At 49.0% G+C, this 17,014-nt stretch overlaps 9 protein-coding genes across 9 annotated transcripts; 6 read left to right on the top strand and 3 right to left on the bottom strand.

Moving 5' to 3' along the window:
* Window positions 1-1,029: 1,029 nt before the first annotated feature.
* On the top strand, window positions 1,030-2,203 carry N7506_011597 (exosome non-catalytic core subunit RRP42; the record flags this gene model as incomplete). The annotated part of the gene is made up of 2 exons (XM_056960888.1): window positions 1,030-1,563; window positions 1,622-2,203. 2 exons carry the CDS (start codon window positions 1,030-1,032, stop codon window positions 2,201-2,203), a joined length of 1,116 nt encoding a protein of 371 aa, XP_056805422.1.
* A 273-nt stretch (window positions 2,204-2,476) lies between these two features.
* On the bottom strand, window positions 2,477-3,291 carry N7506_011596 (uncharacterized protein; the record flags this gene model as incomplete). Its single annotated transcript, XM_056960887.1, has 2 exons — window positions 2,477-2,860; window positions 2,917-3,291. The coding sequence occupies 2 exons, from the start codon at window positions 3,289-3,291 to the stop codon at window positions 2,477-2,479; spliced, it is 759 nt and encodes a 252-aa protein (XP_056805421.1).
* A 951-nt stretch (window positions 3,292-4,242) lies between these two features.
* On the top strand, window positions 4,243-5,078 carry N7506_011595 (c-type cytochrome; the record flags this gene model as incomplete). Its single annotated transcript, XM_056960886.1, has 4 exons — window positions 4,243-4,276; window positions 4,626-4,657; window positions 4,718-4,876; window positions 4,938-5,078. 4 exons carry the CDS (start codon window positions 4,243-4,245, stop codon window positions 5,076-5,078), a joined length of 366 nt encoding a protein of 121 aa, XP_056805420.1.
* Window positions 5,079-6,915: 1,837 nt separating this feature from the next.
* N7506_011594 (uncharacterized protein) lies at window positions 6,916-8,839 on the top strand (the record flags this gene model as incomplete). The annotated part of the gene is made up of 2 exons (XM_056960885.1): window positions 6,916-7,486; window positions 7,566-8,839. The coding sequence occupies 2 exons, from the start codon at window positions 6,916-6,918 to the stop codon at window positions 8,837-8,839; spliced, it is 1,845 nt and encodes a 614-aa protein (XP_056805419.1).
* A 553-nt stretch (window positions 8,840-9,392) lies between these two features.
* Window positions 9,393-10,619, top strand: N7506_011593 (ATP-grasp fold subdomain 1; the record flags this gene model as incomplete). Its single annotated transcript, XM_056960884.1, has 2 exons — window positions 9,393-9,535; window positions 9,569-10,619. 2 exons carry the CDS (start codon window positions 9,393-9,395, stop codon window positions 10,617-10,619), a joined length of 1,194 nt encoding a protein of 397 aa, XP_056805418.1.
* Window positions 10,620-10,730: 111 nt separating this feature from the next.
* On the bottom strand, window positions 10,731-11,580 carry N7506_011592 (undecaprenyl diphosphate synthase family protein; the record flags this gene model as incomplete). The annotated part of the gene is made up of 2 exons (XM_056960883.1): window positions 10,731-11,312; window positions 11,371-11,580. 2 exons carry the CDS (start codon window positions 11,578-11,580, stop codon window positions 10,731-10,733), a joined length of 792 nt encoding a protein of 263 aa, XP_056805417.1.
* A 1,131-nt stretch (window positions 11,581-12,711) lies between these two features.
* Window positions 12,712-13,104, bottom strand: N7506_011591 (GNAT family N-acetyltransferase; the record flags this gene model as incomplete). Its single annotated transcript, XM_056960882.1, has 1 exon — window positions 12,712-13,104. One exon carries the CDS (start codon window positions 13,102-13,104, stop codon window positions 12,712-12,714), a length of 393 nt encoding a protein of 130 aa, XP_056805416.1.
* A 1,090-nt stretch (window positions 13,105-14,194) lies between these two features.
* Window positions 14,195-14,530, top strand: N7506_011590 (uncharacterized protein; the record flags this gene model as incomplete). The annotated part of the gene is made up of 1 exon (XM_056960881.1): window positions 14,195-14,530. One exon carries the CDS (start codon window positions 14,195-14,197, stop codon window positions 14,528-14,530), a length of 336 nt encoding a protein of 111 aa, XP_056805415.1.
* An 872-nt stretch (window positions 14,531-15,402) lies between these two features.
* N7506_011589 (glycoside hydrolase family 71 protein) lies at window positions 15,403-16,907 on the top strand (the record flags this gene model as incomplete). Its single annotated transcript, XM_056960880.1, has 4 exons — window positions 15,403-15,531; window positions 15,596-16,127; window positions 16,195-16,326; window positions 16,396-16,907. The coding sequence occupies 4 exons, from the start codon at window positions 15,403-15,405 to the stop codon at window positions 16,905-16,907; spliced, it is 1,305 nt and encodes a 434-aa protein (XP_056805414.1).
* Window positions 16,908-17,014: the final 107 nt, after the last annotated feature.

The raw sequence follows: 17,014 nt of genomic DNA, 5'->3' as shown, positions 1-17,014 counted from the left end.
TGTTTTTCTTTCACTGGGCATTGGGTTTCGCCCTCGTTCTTCCTTTTCCTCCCACTTCATACCCCTACAGGCCGTTTATATAGATGGATGCGGGCCTTGTTACCATTTTTTTCATTTCCTTTCGGAGTCCTTTCCTTTACACCCGGTACATCTTGTTTTAGGGGCGTGTTTTCTTTCATTGGCATTTGATACCACATGTGCGAGTCACATATACCGCATTTCCCTCGGCCTTACTGGTCCCTACCCTCTCTCTCTCTCTCTCTCTCTATCTTCACTGATATTTTGCACATTATTTCTCGATGAAATGGGCTTTTTTCTTTTGTTCATACTTATCCCCCCACTGTACATTGTGTGGCTATTGCCTTTCCCATCTTTATTCTTGTCAATCTTTCACTCATTTTCCGGCATTTACAGTTTCCTGCCTTCATTTTGTATCATTCTCGGCATGCTGGCGGGGATCCAGCTCGCTTTACACTCTTGTAATATACTACTATCCTTGGCTAATGCCATGTCTATACAGCCTACTACATATCGCATATTTGAGACTTCATTCCATTTGGTTTTTGTAAATTCCCAATTCACATGATTCTACCTAGATCCGTAGATAACACATTGATTGAAATGGCAAGCTAGCATATATGGATCGTCTGTGAGCACTTGTCAATAGTTGGTTGCTGCCCAGGTGAGAAGACTGAGCCGGAGGTACTGATACCTACCACGGAACAACAATGATCCGCTTCATCAAGATTTCCTGATTGAGAATGCTCTGTTAAACTACAACTTTTTTGCCGCCTTAATTGCTCACCAGTACAACTTCGCCAGCTGGATTATACGTGGCTAAAGCTTCGACCACGGGACCCCAGACCTCTGAACCTACAGGGAGCTCTTGATCACGCACGAGTACAACATTTCGGACCGATCGCTGTTGGGTCCGTCAAAAGCTCCGAGATAATTCTCGCGCAGCCAGTCAACTGAGCTCTACACGCACATTACTAGCAACAGCGACGCAGCTCGCTTGCACCTCCCAAAATGTCCAACCAAAGACAAGCCTCATCCGCCTCCCAAGTCCCCCACCTCTCCCCCGCGGAACTTTCCTACCTCTACACTTCACTCAGCCTCCCTCAGAACCCAATCCGACCCGATGGTCGCTCCCCAACACAATTCCGACCTCTATCAGCCGAGACCACCGTTCTGCCGGGCGCAAATGGTAGCGCGCGCATTGGGTTCGCAGACGGCACTCAGGCAATCGTCGGTGTCAAAGCCGAGGTTGAGAAGACAGTCCTCGCAGCCGATACCCTCGACTCACGGAGTTTGGCGCAGCATGGTGACGCGCTGAACCGCGAGGGCGAGGAAGGCTCTGCTGCTGTCTCCGGGCAAGGCGAGTGGGTTCAGATGTCCATTGAGATTCCCGGGTATCGAGATGACGATGCGCTTCCTATCTTCTTGGGTGAGATGATGCGCGAGAGTCTGGTTGGATCGGTTGAAAATAAGGATGAAATGGCTGGAGGGTTGAAGGCAAGGCTTGTTATTAACAAGCGCTGGCATTGGAGATTGTATATTGATGTAGGTTCTTTTCTTGCTTTCTGGTTTTCTTGCGACTTCAGCTACTGACATTCAACAGGTCCTCCTTCTCTCTCAACCCCTCTCCTACCCTCTGCCCCTCCTCTCTCTTACAACCCATCTCGCTCTCCTCAGCACCAAGCTTCCGAAACTGAAGTCGACGGGCGAAGAAGACCCGTTCTTCGACGACGACTGGGCTGCCGCGGAATATCTGTACCCGCGCTCAAAACCTTCGTCTGGTCTTTCCCATCCTGTCCGGCCGCCTGTGACACTTCTTGTTGTCTCAGTGGGCGAGAATATTATCTTCGATCCCAACCGCGAGGAGATCTCAGTCGCAGACGCTGTTCTGGCAATCTCTATCAACCGCAGTCATGACTCTGATTCTCTGAAGCTGCTTTCTATTCGCTCTATTGATCCGCCCTCTCGTCTAACGCAGCCTGGTATTCCGGACACTGAGAATGTGAACATGTCTGGTGCCATGTCGGGTGAGAATCCCAGCCAGGAGGAAGTCAGTGGCGTCTGGAGACCTCGTCGGGGTGGAGTCAAGCGCTCGGTCATCGCGCGCATGATCAAGACGGTTCTTCGAAAGGGAGGCGTTGGTGAGGAGGTTCTTGAAGGCCTTGAGGGCGTGGAAGTACATTGATTTTGAGCCGTATGATAATAAAATGTTGGTTCAATATTATGAGTGCTATGAATGTAGTCCAAAAAAGCGTCATTTCTTCATGTTCGATCTTGCACAGAAGAGTAGAAATGTTCTCTATCGTAGTTCAATAATTTCGCTTTAATATACAGGATAAGACTGGTAATATACAACAATATCCAGTCCATGCAACAATGTATGACCCAAGAGCTTGGCCCATCGAAGTACTTATGCGCAATTTAAGATGGAATCCCTCCAGAGAATTTTTCCGTCATATCACCAAATGCCAAACCACTTCTTGACGGGCTTCTCATTACCCTCAAAGTCGACATACACCCCACTCTGCGGTGTTGCGACCGCGGGCTCTGCAACGGGCGACTGAGAATCAACCTCGCCATCAGCGGTTTTCTCAGGCTCCTCCAAGCCATGCGCAATACGGTACTGCTTTCTCTTTTCGGCATCCTCAACGCGGCGGTGACGCTGCTCGCGCACGCGCATAGAGTTGTGCTGCACATGCATGCGCCACACACTGAAAGCCTGAGAAATGGTGCCGAATGGCGAAGTGAGAAGGCCAGACCACGGTGGGAGAAGGTGTGCAAAGGGAGAAGTCGCTTTGAAGTTTGTTGTGAATGTGAAGGTTGCGCAGGCCATGAGAACACTCTATGTATACCGATTAGCTGGTGCTTCCGAGAATAACAACGCGGAGAGTAGCATACCATTGAAATCCAGATATGGATCCATTTGCTCGTCAGGAATCGGTGCATGACCGTGCCCTCCGGTGGGAACATGCCGGGGTACTGCGTTTTACTCTGCTCGACACGCTCTTTCTCGGTTGTTCGCGGACCATATTCGAACGGTTGTCCCGGTGGTGCGCTCTTAGGCGAGGGTGTCACAAGACGCTGAGGGTGAGATGGAGGACGGAATCGGTCGGGCTTTTCGAGTACTCGGGGCTTTGGTGTTGTGTTTTTGGCCTTCTTCAATGCGGCCGTTGTTGAAGTGAAGGTGCGGGCATTTTGCCGTTGCAGTGTGCGCAGCATGAGAGCTGTCGGGGGTCCTCGTGGGAGCAAGAAGCCTGGGATCGGAGTGGGCATTGTGCTTGCTTGGAGGGGTCTGTTCCTGTTGATCTCGGTGGAACCATACATGCAATTTTTTGGAGAAGGCTTGATATCACGTGATATTGTCTTAGTCACATGATTCCAGGAAAACGGAAGCCCGACCATCAAGCACTCTGTTGGGAAGGAGCCATTTAAGCAGTTGGAACGGCAGGGGCAAAATGATAACGTGGCTTGCCTCTACCCGTGGACATGCTACATACAAATTGGTCTCTGGCTCTGATACAAACCCTACCTGATACGAACGTGGATCCCATTGGTGCTCTATATACGGAGTACCTCGGCAACAGGCTAAATTGACGAGAAAGCATTGAACAAGACCGTTTCTGCCTCAGGATCCACAGATCGGTGTCATGGGTGGACCGTTTCGGGCGAATAACAATCTAGCCATTTCGCAGCCACGGTGGACCGGAGGTGTTAAAAGTGCTCCAGTCCTCTCCAAAGGGGGGTGAAAGGGGTTGGGGTTCGAGAAGGGGGTAAGACCACAAGACCACATAGCTCAGATTCGGCATTTGGTACCTGGCACTCCGTATACCATGTAGACCAGGATCCCGAGCTCAAACCGGCTAAGTTTGGGTATAGCTAAAATAGCTGAAATAGAGGCTATGATGAGGGATGAGATCATGAGGCGAATATTCCCACACACATACACATTATCACCACATTATAAACAGATCCGAATAAACCAGAGCAGATAAACCAGAATGTGATGTCCGTGGTATCCGGAAAGTTGAAAGTGTTGACCACACCGAAGTTCCCGGTTACGTCCGTCTCAAGTGAATCATCTGACCGCTGATTGGTGGACGGGCGGATTACGAGAGGTGTCGGGGCCAAGTACAAATAACCAGATTTTCTTCTCTCCCTTCCCAGATTTTTTGTTCTGTACAGTGTCTTAATACTTCTTCTATTAATACTTCACAACACTTCACAATGCCTCCCAAGAAGCAAGAATCTTTCGCCCCTGGTAAGCTATCCTCTTCGCTCCTTCACTTTCATCTTCGCGACGGCAATTTGGATCCGGGAGGCGCAAAGCAGAGGCGAGGAACAACAACAGCGACGGGCTAGTGAGATTTCAAGAGGTGTCCTCATCTCGACATCCACTGCTACTCAGCCTCTGCTTCGCTCAATGCCTTCAAGTCGGCGCCTCTCAATTGCGACCACCGTTGCCTCTACCACGTCGCCTCTTGCACAAACCTTCTGGTGTCCACTTTTCAACAACATGGATGATCTGCTTCGTGATGCGCATGCGCAATACGGATTTTGAAGGGCTGCTATGACATTCGACAACTCGCTGACCACTTTTTCTTTCTTAGGTGACGCCGCCAAGGGTGCCAAGCTCTTCCAGGTTAGTTTCATCCATCACCTTTTTCCTTCATTGAAACCAAATCTAACAATCTGTCCCTAGACCCGTTGCGCTCAGTGCCACACCGTCGAGGCTGGTGGTGCCCACAAGGTCGGCCCCAACCTGAACGGTCTTTTCGGTCGCAAGACCGGTTCCGCTGAGGGCTACGCCTACACCGACGCCAACAAGCAGGCCGGTGTTGAGTGGAACAACGACACTCTCGTACGTATCCAATCGCATACTCCGACTTTCTGGCGCCTTGCTAATTACAATGTGTCTACAGTTCTCCTACCTCGAGAACCCCAAGAAGTTCATCCCCGGTACCAAGATGGCCTTCGGTGGTCTCAAGAAGACCAAGGAGCGCAACGACCTCATCACGTTCGTCACCCCGAAATACCATACCCCTTTCCACAACCTTTACTGACCCTTCTCTTCTAGTCACCTCCAGGAGGTTTGCAAATAAACGACCTGATGTCTTTTTAATTCCCCTTTCTTTTCTGTTCACCCTAGAAGCCTGGGCTTGGTTTTGGCGTGGGCTGATCACCGGGTATCCAGGCCGGGCATGTACTTTTAGTATTACAATTTCTCCATGACCCACAATAGATTCGAATCTCCTCTTTCGATTACTTCTCTTGCATCTGTATTTTCTTATCTACTTTATTCGACCTGTAAGAATGGACACTACGAAATATTAGAAAGTGAACAAAAACAGTTGCAGACTGGCCCCGGATAAGTTGTCAAGCTCTGTAACACGTATTCTATACGCGTTTCATTGTATCAAACTACTCCGAGGCAGTTTGCTATGATATTGCGAACACTGAATACTACTAATTTGTTCATAAAGTTTGATCTTCCTGCTTCTTCGATTGATTTGATTTGTTTTCAAATTCAAACATTCATGTTAGTGGTTCTAGCAAAAGTACAGGGCTGATATGACAGCTGCAGGCTGCACGACCGAGCGAAGTACGGAGTACTAGCCAACCTCGCTGGACATTCACGACTGTTCACGGTCTAACCAAGACCTTTAATTCAGATACTAGTATATCTTGTAATACCTCAAGGACACATATGGTGTAACTATTCATAATCGATACTATAAATAGTTTGATTTAGAATTGTCTTCTGAGTTCAAATGAACTATATAGTTGGCCATGTCAAATGTATTCCATTTAGACGTAGATAATGTCTAAGACTATCTCTATATTTACTAAATACCTACTTAGCTCCACCATAAATGCCTAGATAGACATTGAATACTTCATATAGATTCAAGGGTAATGAGGGGAATATGGTCACGTGTTGCTAGGAGATCTTGGTTTCCGCATATCCACTTTCATAGCTCCTATACTCCCATACTCCCGTCCTCTTTTTCTTCTCTTTATACACTTGTCCATAAGGTGACAATGAGAGCCACTAGCCATAGTGGCCCTAAAAGCAACAGCGATACCTTCTTGGCCTTGAATAGAACCAGGTCATGAACCCTTTCGTGTAGCGACAAAACACCAAAACCAAAGGCCAGCCGTTGCGAAGAGTTGCAGTTCGCAGATCACGATTCTTAACCCAAATAATGCGTTTACGCTATTGTCTTACATTCTCCGGATTCACCAGGCGTTTGTCGTTATGATTGGCTCGTGACGCTGCATGATGTATCAATTGGGCAAACATGGGCGGTCAGGCACGGAGGAGATGGGGTACTTGCACGGTACTTTAGCGCAGGCCCTGGGCCCCACCTAAACCAAAGGTATCTGCATAGTACCTCGTCTGTATCTGAGCTGTACAGTACCCTGTTGGCCTCGAGTCTCAGCACATGACCTGACTCGCATAGGCTGATTGGTCCAGCCACCTGGACTTGATACAAGTGAGGGGATGCATGTTCTCTCTTCCTCTCATTCTTGATTTCTTCATTGCTCAACGAGGCTTGTTTGGACCGCAACTATTAATATCGAGCGCTGCGCACCCATCACATCTTGTCCGACATTTTGAATGCGCTTATTGCAGAGACCCCTTGTTTCGTCATCTGGAAGCCAAGACCTGCCCTGTCGCATCAGATCGCAAATCTTATCGCACCCTTGGAGCAGATCCGATAGTGTCGCCTTCATCTCAAACGGATAGCGCATGAGACTCTGTCCACGCGCATATACTAACTCTAGTCAACAAAGGTTGGACCTTGACCGCCATTCTCAGGCTTTGATTTGCGCTCCAGCGCGCCATCTACAGTGCCTCTCCTTTTGGGGTGCGACTATCGCCCCACGCCGTCTGGAATGCTGGATGAGCTAGACAACGTCTTCGACGACCATCCGTCCTTGGACGCGTCGCTCGAGGATTTCGAAAGCAATACAAACCCTCACAGATCCCCCATGTTCGGACTGCCATCCCAGCACTCTGGGTTCCGATCTGAAGAGTCGGATGGAGAAGATGAAATCGAGGAACCTGTTCAGGATGCTTGGTCGCCTCCCGGCTTCCAGCATGAATACGTCAAAGACGCTGCCGGATTTCAACGTGAGTACAATAGGGGCCCAAACTGGTACCGTCACCAGCCCTATGAGCGCAAAGGTGATATCCACCTCAAGCCCACAGTCGGGCTGAGTGTCTCCCCGTCGCAGTCGCGTGAGCCCAGTCCACAGTATGAGGACGCGCTTGAAGACCCAGTGAAGAGAGGTGATCGTGCGACGCCGGGCGACATCTCTGTAGCGGCAAATGTGCCTCTGCCGGCGGGTGCAGATACTCCCCTCCATGGGCGATCTCCAAGTCCACCCCCGGCCCCGAGTACGGATCGCACCGCCCGCCCGAGTCCAGAGGACGACGGCTTCGGCGCCGAGAACTTGAGTAATTGTAGGCCCTGTCTGATCTAGATTCAGTTGCAGGTGCGCGATATACTAACGTCGTCGCGAATAAGATATTCGCTTTGCAGTGCGTGCAGAAGTCCAGCACCGAGAACCGATTGCTGCTATTTTTGGATATTTGCGCTCCAAGTTCGAGCGCATGACCAGCTCAAAATCTAACACTACTTTATCGGTGATTGTTCTTCTAATCACAGGCGTATTCATGCGCGCCCTGGTCCTTCCAGGCCTCCCCCAATCCATCCCGGATCTGGTCAAGCTCTCAGGGTTTGCGCGCTCCTTCGAGCCGCTCATCTACTACTCAGAGAATGGCGTGCAGCAAATCGGCACGCTTCAAGAGACAGGCGTCGCAGTGTGGGACTTGAGTGAATCCGTCCGCGGCACAAATATGACCAGCGCCCCGATCATCGTTCATCAACTCGACGAGCTCTCCGAGTCCCTCAAATCCCTCTCTCTAGAACTAACACGCTTCTTCGCAAACGTCGATTCAGATATCGACTCCATCCTCATAGTAATGGACTGGGCGAAACGTGAACTAGAGACCCTATCTGCCCAACCCCCTTCCTCCCTCCCAACAATCGTTTTCGACAACATGCACAACATGCTATCACGCCTTGGTGCCCTGGAGGGCTCCGTCTCAGATGGCGTCCCGACCTCAACAACACCCCTCGGCCACCTTGTGATGGCAGTCTTCGGGCCAACGTCCGCACAGCGCACTCGCACAACTCTCACGCGCACCTTCACCGAGTTCCTGTCTGTGCTGGAAGAATCAATCAACAGCGAGCTCAGCCACTCCACTGCGCTCTTCGCTTTGTTCGAATCAATAGATCGCCAATTCCTGAACCTGCAACGCACGGTCGTCCGTGAATCAGACGCCCAAGAACGCGCAGAAGGCGAAATGCTCTCTTCACTCTGGACGCGCGTTCTCGGTCCAGACGCCGTCGCAGTCCGCAAATACGAGAAGAACAAGAAATTACTCGCGAACGTGCGCTCCCGCACAGTCGCCAACAAACATCTTCTCGTTGATCACCGCGGTCGACTCCTTACTCTCAAAGTGAACCTCGAGACGCTGCGGAGGAAATTGGTTTCTCCGCTTGTGCGCCGTAATGACTCGGTCAGTTTCGTCGGAACTGTTGATGGAAACGGCAATGGGAACTCCGGGCCCGGGCGAATGCTGGGCCCCGTTGAGGCCGTTATCGACGGTCAGATACGTGGCTTGGAGGGGACGTATGATTACCTGCGCTCGGTGAGGGAGCGACAGAAAGCGAAGCTCATGGAGATGGTCTACGGGGCGGGCAAGAAACCCAGTCAGGCGATGATCGATGGGTTGGACAGTGACGAGTGAGGATGGTCTGCATAGCATATCTGTTTCTCTCTGTGGCGTTTCTGGGCATATGTCACAGGGCCGTGGCTGTGTGGCTCTTTGATCTTGTCTTTTTGTCGGCGAACTGGAGGAAAAGGGATAGAAATGTGGCGCTAGCTGGTTTTTTTCTCGAGTTAATGGATCTTTTCTTGTTTGTGGGTTTGTTCTTGTATAAATTACCTCTTTGTCTACCCATGCACAGGTTGGTTTCGTAGTTTGTGGAGTGAATGATACTTAGTCGAATAATCCAGTTTCATGCAATTCACATCGGAATCCAAGATCGCGAGGTGGGATCAGAGGGTTTATATCCTTCTGATAGCCTCATCTATCCTGACTCTTGATGAGCAGTCAAACCATGGAATTCATCATTCGCAAAAAATGCAGTATGTGAAGATCGCAGCAAGCTGCGGATGGACTTTAGGCTGAACGGAGCGTTCCGCATACACTCGGATCGCTCCGAGCCCACCTGGGGGCAGTCCGAAAGAGCTAACATCACTTCACTTGCTCGACTCATGCCTTCTTCAACCATCTCACAATGCTTAGAAAGATGCAAGCCCCCATGCAAGGCCTCAAGGGCGTAAGATGGAGCCACACCAAACCGACTGTTGCAGTGCTGTACCAAGCAATTGAGCCTCCAGTCATCAACGGAGTCCGCAAGCCGCGCAAACCAGGCGGTGGGTAAATTTTCCTCGTTCTTATGACTTTGCTAAGTATTTGTGAAGGTTATCAAGACTCAGGCGCAGATATTGCATATGCGTTGCGTGCCAAGGGGATCGAGGTTATAACGCCACGATCCTCGCCTCCTGTCGATCATGAGGGCTGGTGCTTCCCTGATTCCGAAGAGGGAATTTTGTCTGCGGTAACCAAGGGGGCTACCCATCTATGGGCAAACACAATTGTTTTTTCTTCTCATCCTCTGCAGACTGCTTCGTCTCTGGACTCCTATACCCCAACATTGCGGGTAGTGGGTCAACCTCCGGGTCTGGTTGAGAAGTTCGATGATAAGATGTATCTGAACAACCAACTACGTGCTCTTGGGGGCTTTACTTTGCCGAAAGCATGGGAAGCAACAGCGGGAGACGATCTTGACGCATTGGTTAAGTCAATCCCCAATTATCCAATCGTCGGAAAACCGGTTCGAGGACGTGGCAGTCACGGCGTCAAAGTGTGCAACGGTGCAACTGAGCTGAAAGAGCATATAGAGAGTCTCCTTGATGAATCTCCCGTTGTATTGCTGGAAGAGTTTCTAGCCGGGGAAGAAGCCACCATAACTGTGATGCCTCCGACTCCCGACAGAGCTCAATATTGGAGCATGCCACCCGTGACAAGATTCAATCATCAAGGAGGTGTTGCACCGTATAACGGCACAGTCGCCGTAACTGCCAATTCACGCGTTGTGTCCGAGGGCGAAATGCACGATGCAACGTATGGCTCGGTGATGCGTCAATGTGAAGGTGTGGCCAGTCTCATTAGGGCTACGGCTCCTATTCGCATTGACGTCCGACGATTCCGGCCGAACTCCGAGTTTGCTATTTTTGATATCAATATGAAACCAGTAAGTGAGATGATGTCTTTGGTTGATTTTGCTAACACCGGGTCACAGAACATGACTGGTCCCGGTCGACCTGGTCGTGAGGACCAGGCGAGCTTGACTGCTTTGGCAGCAGCGGGATGTGGATGGGATTACCAGTCGCATTTAGAGCATATTTTGTACGGAGCCTCGACTTTGCAGACTTTCCGGGAGTATCAAAGCCCCTTGTAGAAAATGGCAGAGGTAGAAACATCCTCCTGGATCAGATCATCATTAGAAGCACCGCATTCCTGATATCAGCAGCAGAATTATCATGTTAACCAACACTTATGGACAATCATATCATAGTCCGACCAATACTCTGTTCCTCCGTCTTTGCCATCTCAATAGAATTATCCCCATGTCCCATCTTCCAAAATCGGGCCAGTTCCTCTCAACAACCTCAATTGGAGTATGCTGGTGACACTGCCAAAGCATAAAATCGCTCAATCTATAGACACCGGAGGTACGTATCATCAAGTCCACGGGAACTTCCATGAACATGTTGTCAGTCAGCGAGCTCTCCGTGATCTTCGCAGAAGATCCACAACCCGATACGGTCTCCCTGATTGCAGAAGCGATCTCATCTCGAGCAGTATAGGCAATGCAAATATTCAATATTCTCCCCTTGTTATCCTTCGTTGCATCCATGGTCCTAGCGATGGCGTTCAGAACGTACTCATCAAGCATCTCAAGTCTTCCAACAACTCGAATTTGAACATCGTGTTTCTCGACGAAGGTATTTGGTCCGTGAATTTGTAGGAGGGAACTCTCCAACAGTCTCATCAGAGTATCGACTTGCTCCTTTGGTCTTTTGAAATTCTCGAGGCTGAATGCGTAGAGGGATATTACTTTGATGCCAAGGGTGAAGCACTCGTTTAAGTTCTATGTAGGCGCCAAGGTTAGTCCTCATGTTTTAAACCCGAGATTTGACGAAGCTGACCTGCTTTAATGTGCTAGCACCGGCCGAATGGCCCTCGGCTACCGTAACTTGGTTCTCTTTTGCATAACGGCGGTTTCCATCCATGATAAATGCCACATGGTTTGGAATAGGGCCTTGCTGGAAGGTATCCAATATAAAGTCGTTTATATACAATAGCACAGAAGAAAGAAGGCGATATAGTATATGGGCAACCGTCATTAAATCAGCCATTATAAAGGCAGAGAGACTGGACTTCATGCTGGGATTCCAGGATTTTCAATTCACACCAGGCACATATTTATTTTGGGTCTTTCCATATAGCTTTCGGGCAAAAGTGATTTTGACTATTCCTGCAAGCCCAGGGAAGTTGATAGGTTTACATGCTGTATATGCATTAGCATTGTTTGTCGTACGCAGGCCTGGTCACAGCACATGCACTATCAAGGTCATGCCATTTCGAAGCTATCCGAGGGCTTTGTGTACACCAAAATTCCGGAAACAATCCAAGTTTAGTCGCAATGAACTACTCGGGTGCATACATGCATTTGCGGACGATGGTAGCACACCTAAGGTGTAGACGGCGGAGCTCACAGCAACGGGGGAGCTAGGCCTGTTGAGAATAAGAACCCTCAGCTTCTCTCAATTGGGTGCATGTGTATGACAGAGAATTTGATCGTTAGCAGTCGATTTATTTACTGTGCGAGTCTCTTGGCCCATTAGCCAACTTTCTCGTAAAGCAATACTTCCGTGAGAACCTCAAAATGCCTTCCAAGGTTCCGTTGAATCAAATTGGATGCTAAGAATTCTTCTTCTGGATCAATTACAACTGGTAAAATCACCAAAATATATGCCATTGTCTCCGGTTACTCTATCACGGCCCGAAATTTAAGAAAAGGCCCAGACCTTTGGATTGTTGCGATATCTCAAGATCATGCTGCGGAATTCCAGGAGTATCCGAGAAGACCCCTGTCAGCTGGGAAATTTTGATAACACCACATATCGCCTTGGTCGGCACGAGACATATCCATGGATGTGTGACACAAGCATTTTTAAGTGGTTATTGTCATGGAACTAGTCATGTCATGCACAAGGACCGGGTGCAGATAATGAAAACCCAGAGGAAATCCAAAGCTTCCAGGGAAGTCTTCCTATGATCGCTCTTCACCTTTGTCTCTTGTTCACACGATCAACTAGATGCCGGAAATGCAGAAAGCTAAGGACATGTTGCTACCTTCACTCTAAATTCAAGGACATTGCACATCTATCTTTGATGGGTAAGCCGACATCAGCCTCATTCTTCATAACTGCTTCAAGAGAAGCTGTCAACCCAGATGTATCCAGGGTTCTGAATCCCAGAGACCGTTAGAAGAGTTCATTCCATGGCACATTGCGAAAGGTTGTGAGAGTGATAGACGAGCAATCAGAAGCAATAGCCCATTGTTTTGCCGTCGATATCAAGCGTCGTCCAATTCCCTTGCCTTGATGGCTTGATGCAACAGAGACTTCGTGTATGTGAAAAATTCTCTCCGCCAAGCTCCCATTGAGAAATGCGATTGGAAGATTCGCAGCATCGACTGCAACCCATTCAGCACCGCGTTTGATGTAGCTCAAATGTTCTTCCACGGATTGTGTGTCTCTAGTAGCAAGCCATTCATAGCCAAGAAGCTGCAAGAAAGTCTGGGCTGCTGAGCGCTCCACTGCTGGGAGGAGTGGGGCATCTGTTGCCTCTGCTTCTCTGATCACGATGTGCGCCATGTAGAAAGTATGGCTTGCGACAGTGCTGAAGGTTGATTGAGGTGAGTGGGATTCTGCTGCTCTGACAAGGAGTAGCCCGTGGACATCGAAAGAGACCTCCAGGGCTCTTGGAAGAAAGTATTATTCAAGAATACGACCTCGGGAGCCCCGCTAAACCCCCACTGTCCATATATACTTCTTCAAACCACTGCCTTTCCCGACCTGTGCTCACTTGTAAATCTCAACAGAAATTAATTGAATTGCTTGTTCATGAAACTGACTACGTCGTGGAAGACCAAATTTGCTTTCGAGGAACATCAAAGTTGTACTCGGACTCGAGATATCGAGTAGTAAAGGTAACTCATTTCCTCATCATGATCCAACATAGATCGAGAATTTGCATTTGGTATTAGTGCAAAATGCCTGTCCAAGTGCTGGGGTCACAAAGCAATGGCTTTGTGTATCAGGTAGCCAATCAATTCACAAGACACGTATCTAGGCAGGACCTCGGGAGACCTCGGCTTCACAATAGACACGCCTCGCACACCCATCTCTCGAAGGGGAATATTCATGAAAGGAAAGAGAATGCACAAAGAAAACGAATCATTGATGGCATACAAAGCCTATGTGTTTCGGGTTTAGCTTTCCGTTCATCCGCCCCGAGTCAACCATGGGAGTAAGTGGGGCGACAATAGGAATGTGAAAGATGCTTTGATGAAGACAATGCAGTCAATGGATTGTCCTTGAACAATGGTCTTGAGCCAAAGGCAGACAAAAGGCTTTATTGTGGACTGCACTGTTTCCGACAACTAGACAGTCAGGACTCCTCTTGATCCACTATCCAAGAGCTAATTTTAGAAGATTCAAAGAGCAGCAGAAGAATCCTGGATATGGATTCAGCAGCATGTTGTATTAACATAAATTGGCCTCTGTCCCATCAGCTGAATCCCATCATTCAACAGTCTCTCCAACTGCCAATTCACAAACACCAACGATCTACTCCTCAGACTACTCATCGGCCGAGCAATCAACCAATCAACCAATCCACTCAACAGTCTCAACAGGAATCTACTTTAGTAAGTACCCCAGTCCCCCCAAGATTTCGGCAAGCATGGATGTCAAGCGATGCTACCGAGTCCTAGAGCAAGCCGACCTCGAGTACGACGGCAAGGAGGAGTACATCACCGTGTACGCCAACCCGAAAGTGATCATCCACTCCCCGATGACTGCACTTTGGGCCCAGTCCAACGAAGGTGAGAAGAAGATTGACATGAAGCATGCCCCCCTCAGAGTGTATCTCAGGGCCCTTGCTGGACATGGACCAGGTCAGGCCGGTACCTATGACGGAGTCACGTACTGTTTCGTCTGTAAGCTCTTCCCTCGCTTCCCCGACGGATATCCAGTACCGGATTCTGCTAGAAAGTCCCCAAGGCCCATAGATGAGTAGAAGAACAACCAGGAGGCTTGGTTGTTAGCCGGGCTGCTTTGAGTTGGCCGGAGAGATGGAGACTTGAGGTCTTCTGGCTGAGATTCTATAGATTTCTTTTGTTTTTTAGGGCATATGCTGCTCTTGGTGCGACGCATTCGAGGTTTTTACTTTCAGATTGTTGGTGCTCACATGAGATTTTTTTATTACATAGACCGGCCCAAGATTGTCTGGATAATTTGAAAGGCCATTTTCACAGATTTGCTTTAGTGCGCGAAAGTAACGTAGGTCATTAATCTAGTCAGACTTCTTAGATTCTCGTGTCAGAATAGGTCTCTATTCCACACAGCACTACTGTAGCATTCGGGCTTTTTGTTGTATTCCCCCTTGAAACTTGACAGGGACGATGACAAGTCTGGTAAGAGGGCACATGAGAGAAAAGCACAAGTCAAATTGCAGGAAGAAACATCTAGGCCGATTTAATGCTACATGGCCTCACGTGGCATTTCACGACGCTCCTCCCGATGGTTACATGATTTATAGTCCGCCAAAAAGACCAAGTTTTATATCCTCCGATTTAGTCATGGAAAGAGGAAGATGTCATTGTCCTTTTTCGTGGTAGATTGAAGACTGCCATGGGAGCAAATTGAATCCTATAAGACATGCTTGTATGGCCTGGGGTATAGAAATGAAACATTTGAGATACGCATTCCTCGGTCTTCAAGCCCGCAAGGAGCAAACGGATTGATCTCTTTGCTGGCGACTCTTGCTCGCGACTCTTGCTCTCTTCTTCCTCTCACTTCTCTTCACTCTCTTTCCTTCATACATCTTCTCTGGTCCATTTTCTCCGTCCATCTTCAAACAAACCCAGTGATTGTTGAATCTCAAGCAAGATGATTTGGAAGTTGCTCCTGAGCTTCGCGGTCCTGTTGAGCTGCATTTGTCCTGTCTTGGGTGCTCCCAAGGCTGAAGTGGAGCTGTCCAACCAGTACACGGACAAATATGTTTTCGCTCACTTCATGGTCAGTCAAGCATCCGATACGTGGTCATTTGCTGTATCGCAAGGCTAACGAGTGTCCTATAAAGGTGGGCATCGTAGGAAACTATGAGCTCGATGATTGGAAAACAGACATGGCGGCGGCACAAGCGATTGGAATCGATGCATTTGCATTGAATTGTGCCAGCATCGATAACTACACGTACAGCCAACTGGACCTTGCCTACACAGCTGCCGCGCAAGTTGGTTTCAAAGTCTTCATCTCTTTTGACTTTGCCTATTGGAACAACGGAGACACCGCAAATATCACTGCGTACATGCAGCTGTACGGTAATCATCCTGCACAGATGCAGTACAGAGGTGCCGCGGTGGTAAGCACATTTGTTGGAGACTACTTCAATTGGGAGCCAGTGAAGCAGGGTACATCTCATCCAATCTATGCGTTACCCAACCTCCAGGATCCGGCGGAGGCTGTGTCTCTCTCTTCCAGGGGCGCGGATGGAGCATTTTCTTGGTTGGCTTGGCCTACGGATGGAGGAAACAGTATCATTCCTGGGCCAATGGACACAGTGTGGGATGACAGGTTCTTCCGTTTCCTCGAGGGAAAAACATACATGGCCTGTAAGAACATATGGATACATTCCAGCTGTTTAAATATCATATACAACACAAGCTAACTTCATAACAGCGGTCTCGCCTTGGTTTTCGACACATTTCAACTCCAAGAACTGGGTGTTTATCTGCGAGAACTTGCCAACACTTCGTTGGGAGCAAATGCTGTCCCTGAAACCGGACTTGGTGGAGATCATCTCATGGAACGGTATGCTTCTCTTATTGGACTTGACTCCTGAAGCATTCTAGTGGTTCAAGGCTCACCAAACCTACACAGATTATGGTGAATCCCACTACATCGGCCCTGCCGAGCCTCACCACAGCGACGACGGCTCCTCCCAGTGGGCAAACAACATGCCCCATGACGCCTGGCGCGAGCTTTACAAGCCCTACATCGCGGCCTACAAATCAGGGGCATCGAAGCCTTCTATCGAAGAGGACAAGGCCGTCTACTGGTATCGCCCTACCCCCAAGGGCGTGGTTTGCACTGGAGATCCTCTCCCACCTCCAAATGGCGTAAGCATGCTGAGTGACAGCATCTTCATCGCCACCATGTTGACAAGCCCGGCTACCTTGACTGTCCAAAGTGGAGGCAATTCTCCAGTCAGCATCGACGTTCCCGCGGGAATAACAACATCAAGTGTCAGCATGGGTGTGGGTGCTCAGCAATTCACAGTCACTCGTGGCGGACAGACCATTTTGAGTGGCCAGGGAGGTTTGTTTGTTCAGAACACTTGCACTCACTACAACTTCAATGTGTACGTGGGATTGATCTCTCGGGGCTACTAGGCTCGATGATACTGTTACGAGATGGATATGCGTGATGACGAGATCTTGGCACAGGTGCCAAAATTGATCGAGTCATCAATCATCCATAGATGCGAAACTGAACTAGA

The sequence above is a fragment of the Penicillium brevicompactum genome, assembly GCF_028827555.1.
Source record: "Penicillium brevicompactum strain IBT 35665 chromosome Unknown utg000009l_segment0_segment0, whole genome shotgun sequence".
In the NCBI taxonomy this organism is placed as follows: Eukaryota; Fungi; Ascomycota; class Eurotiomycetes; order Eurotiales; family Aspergillaceae; genus Penicillium; species Penicillium brevicompactum.
The sequence above is the reverse complement of the archived record's forward strand: the minus strand, read 5'-3'. Positions and strand labels throughout refer to the sequence as shown.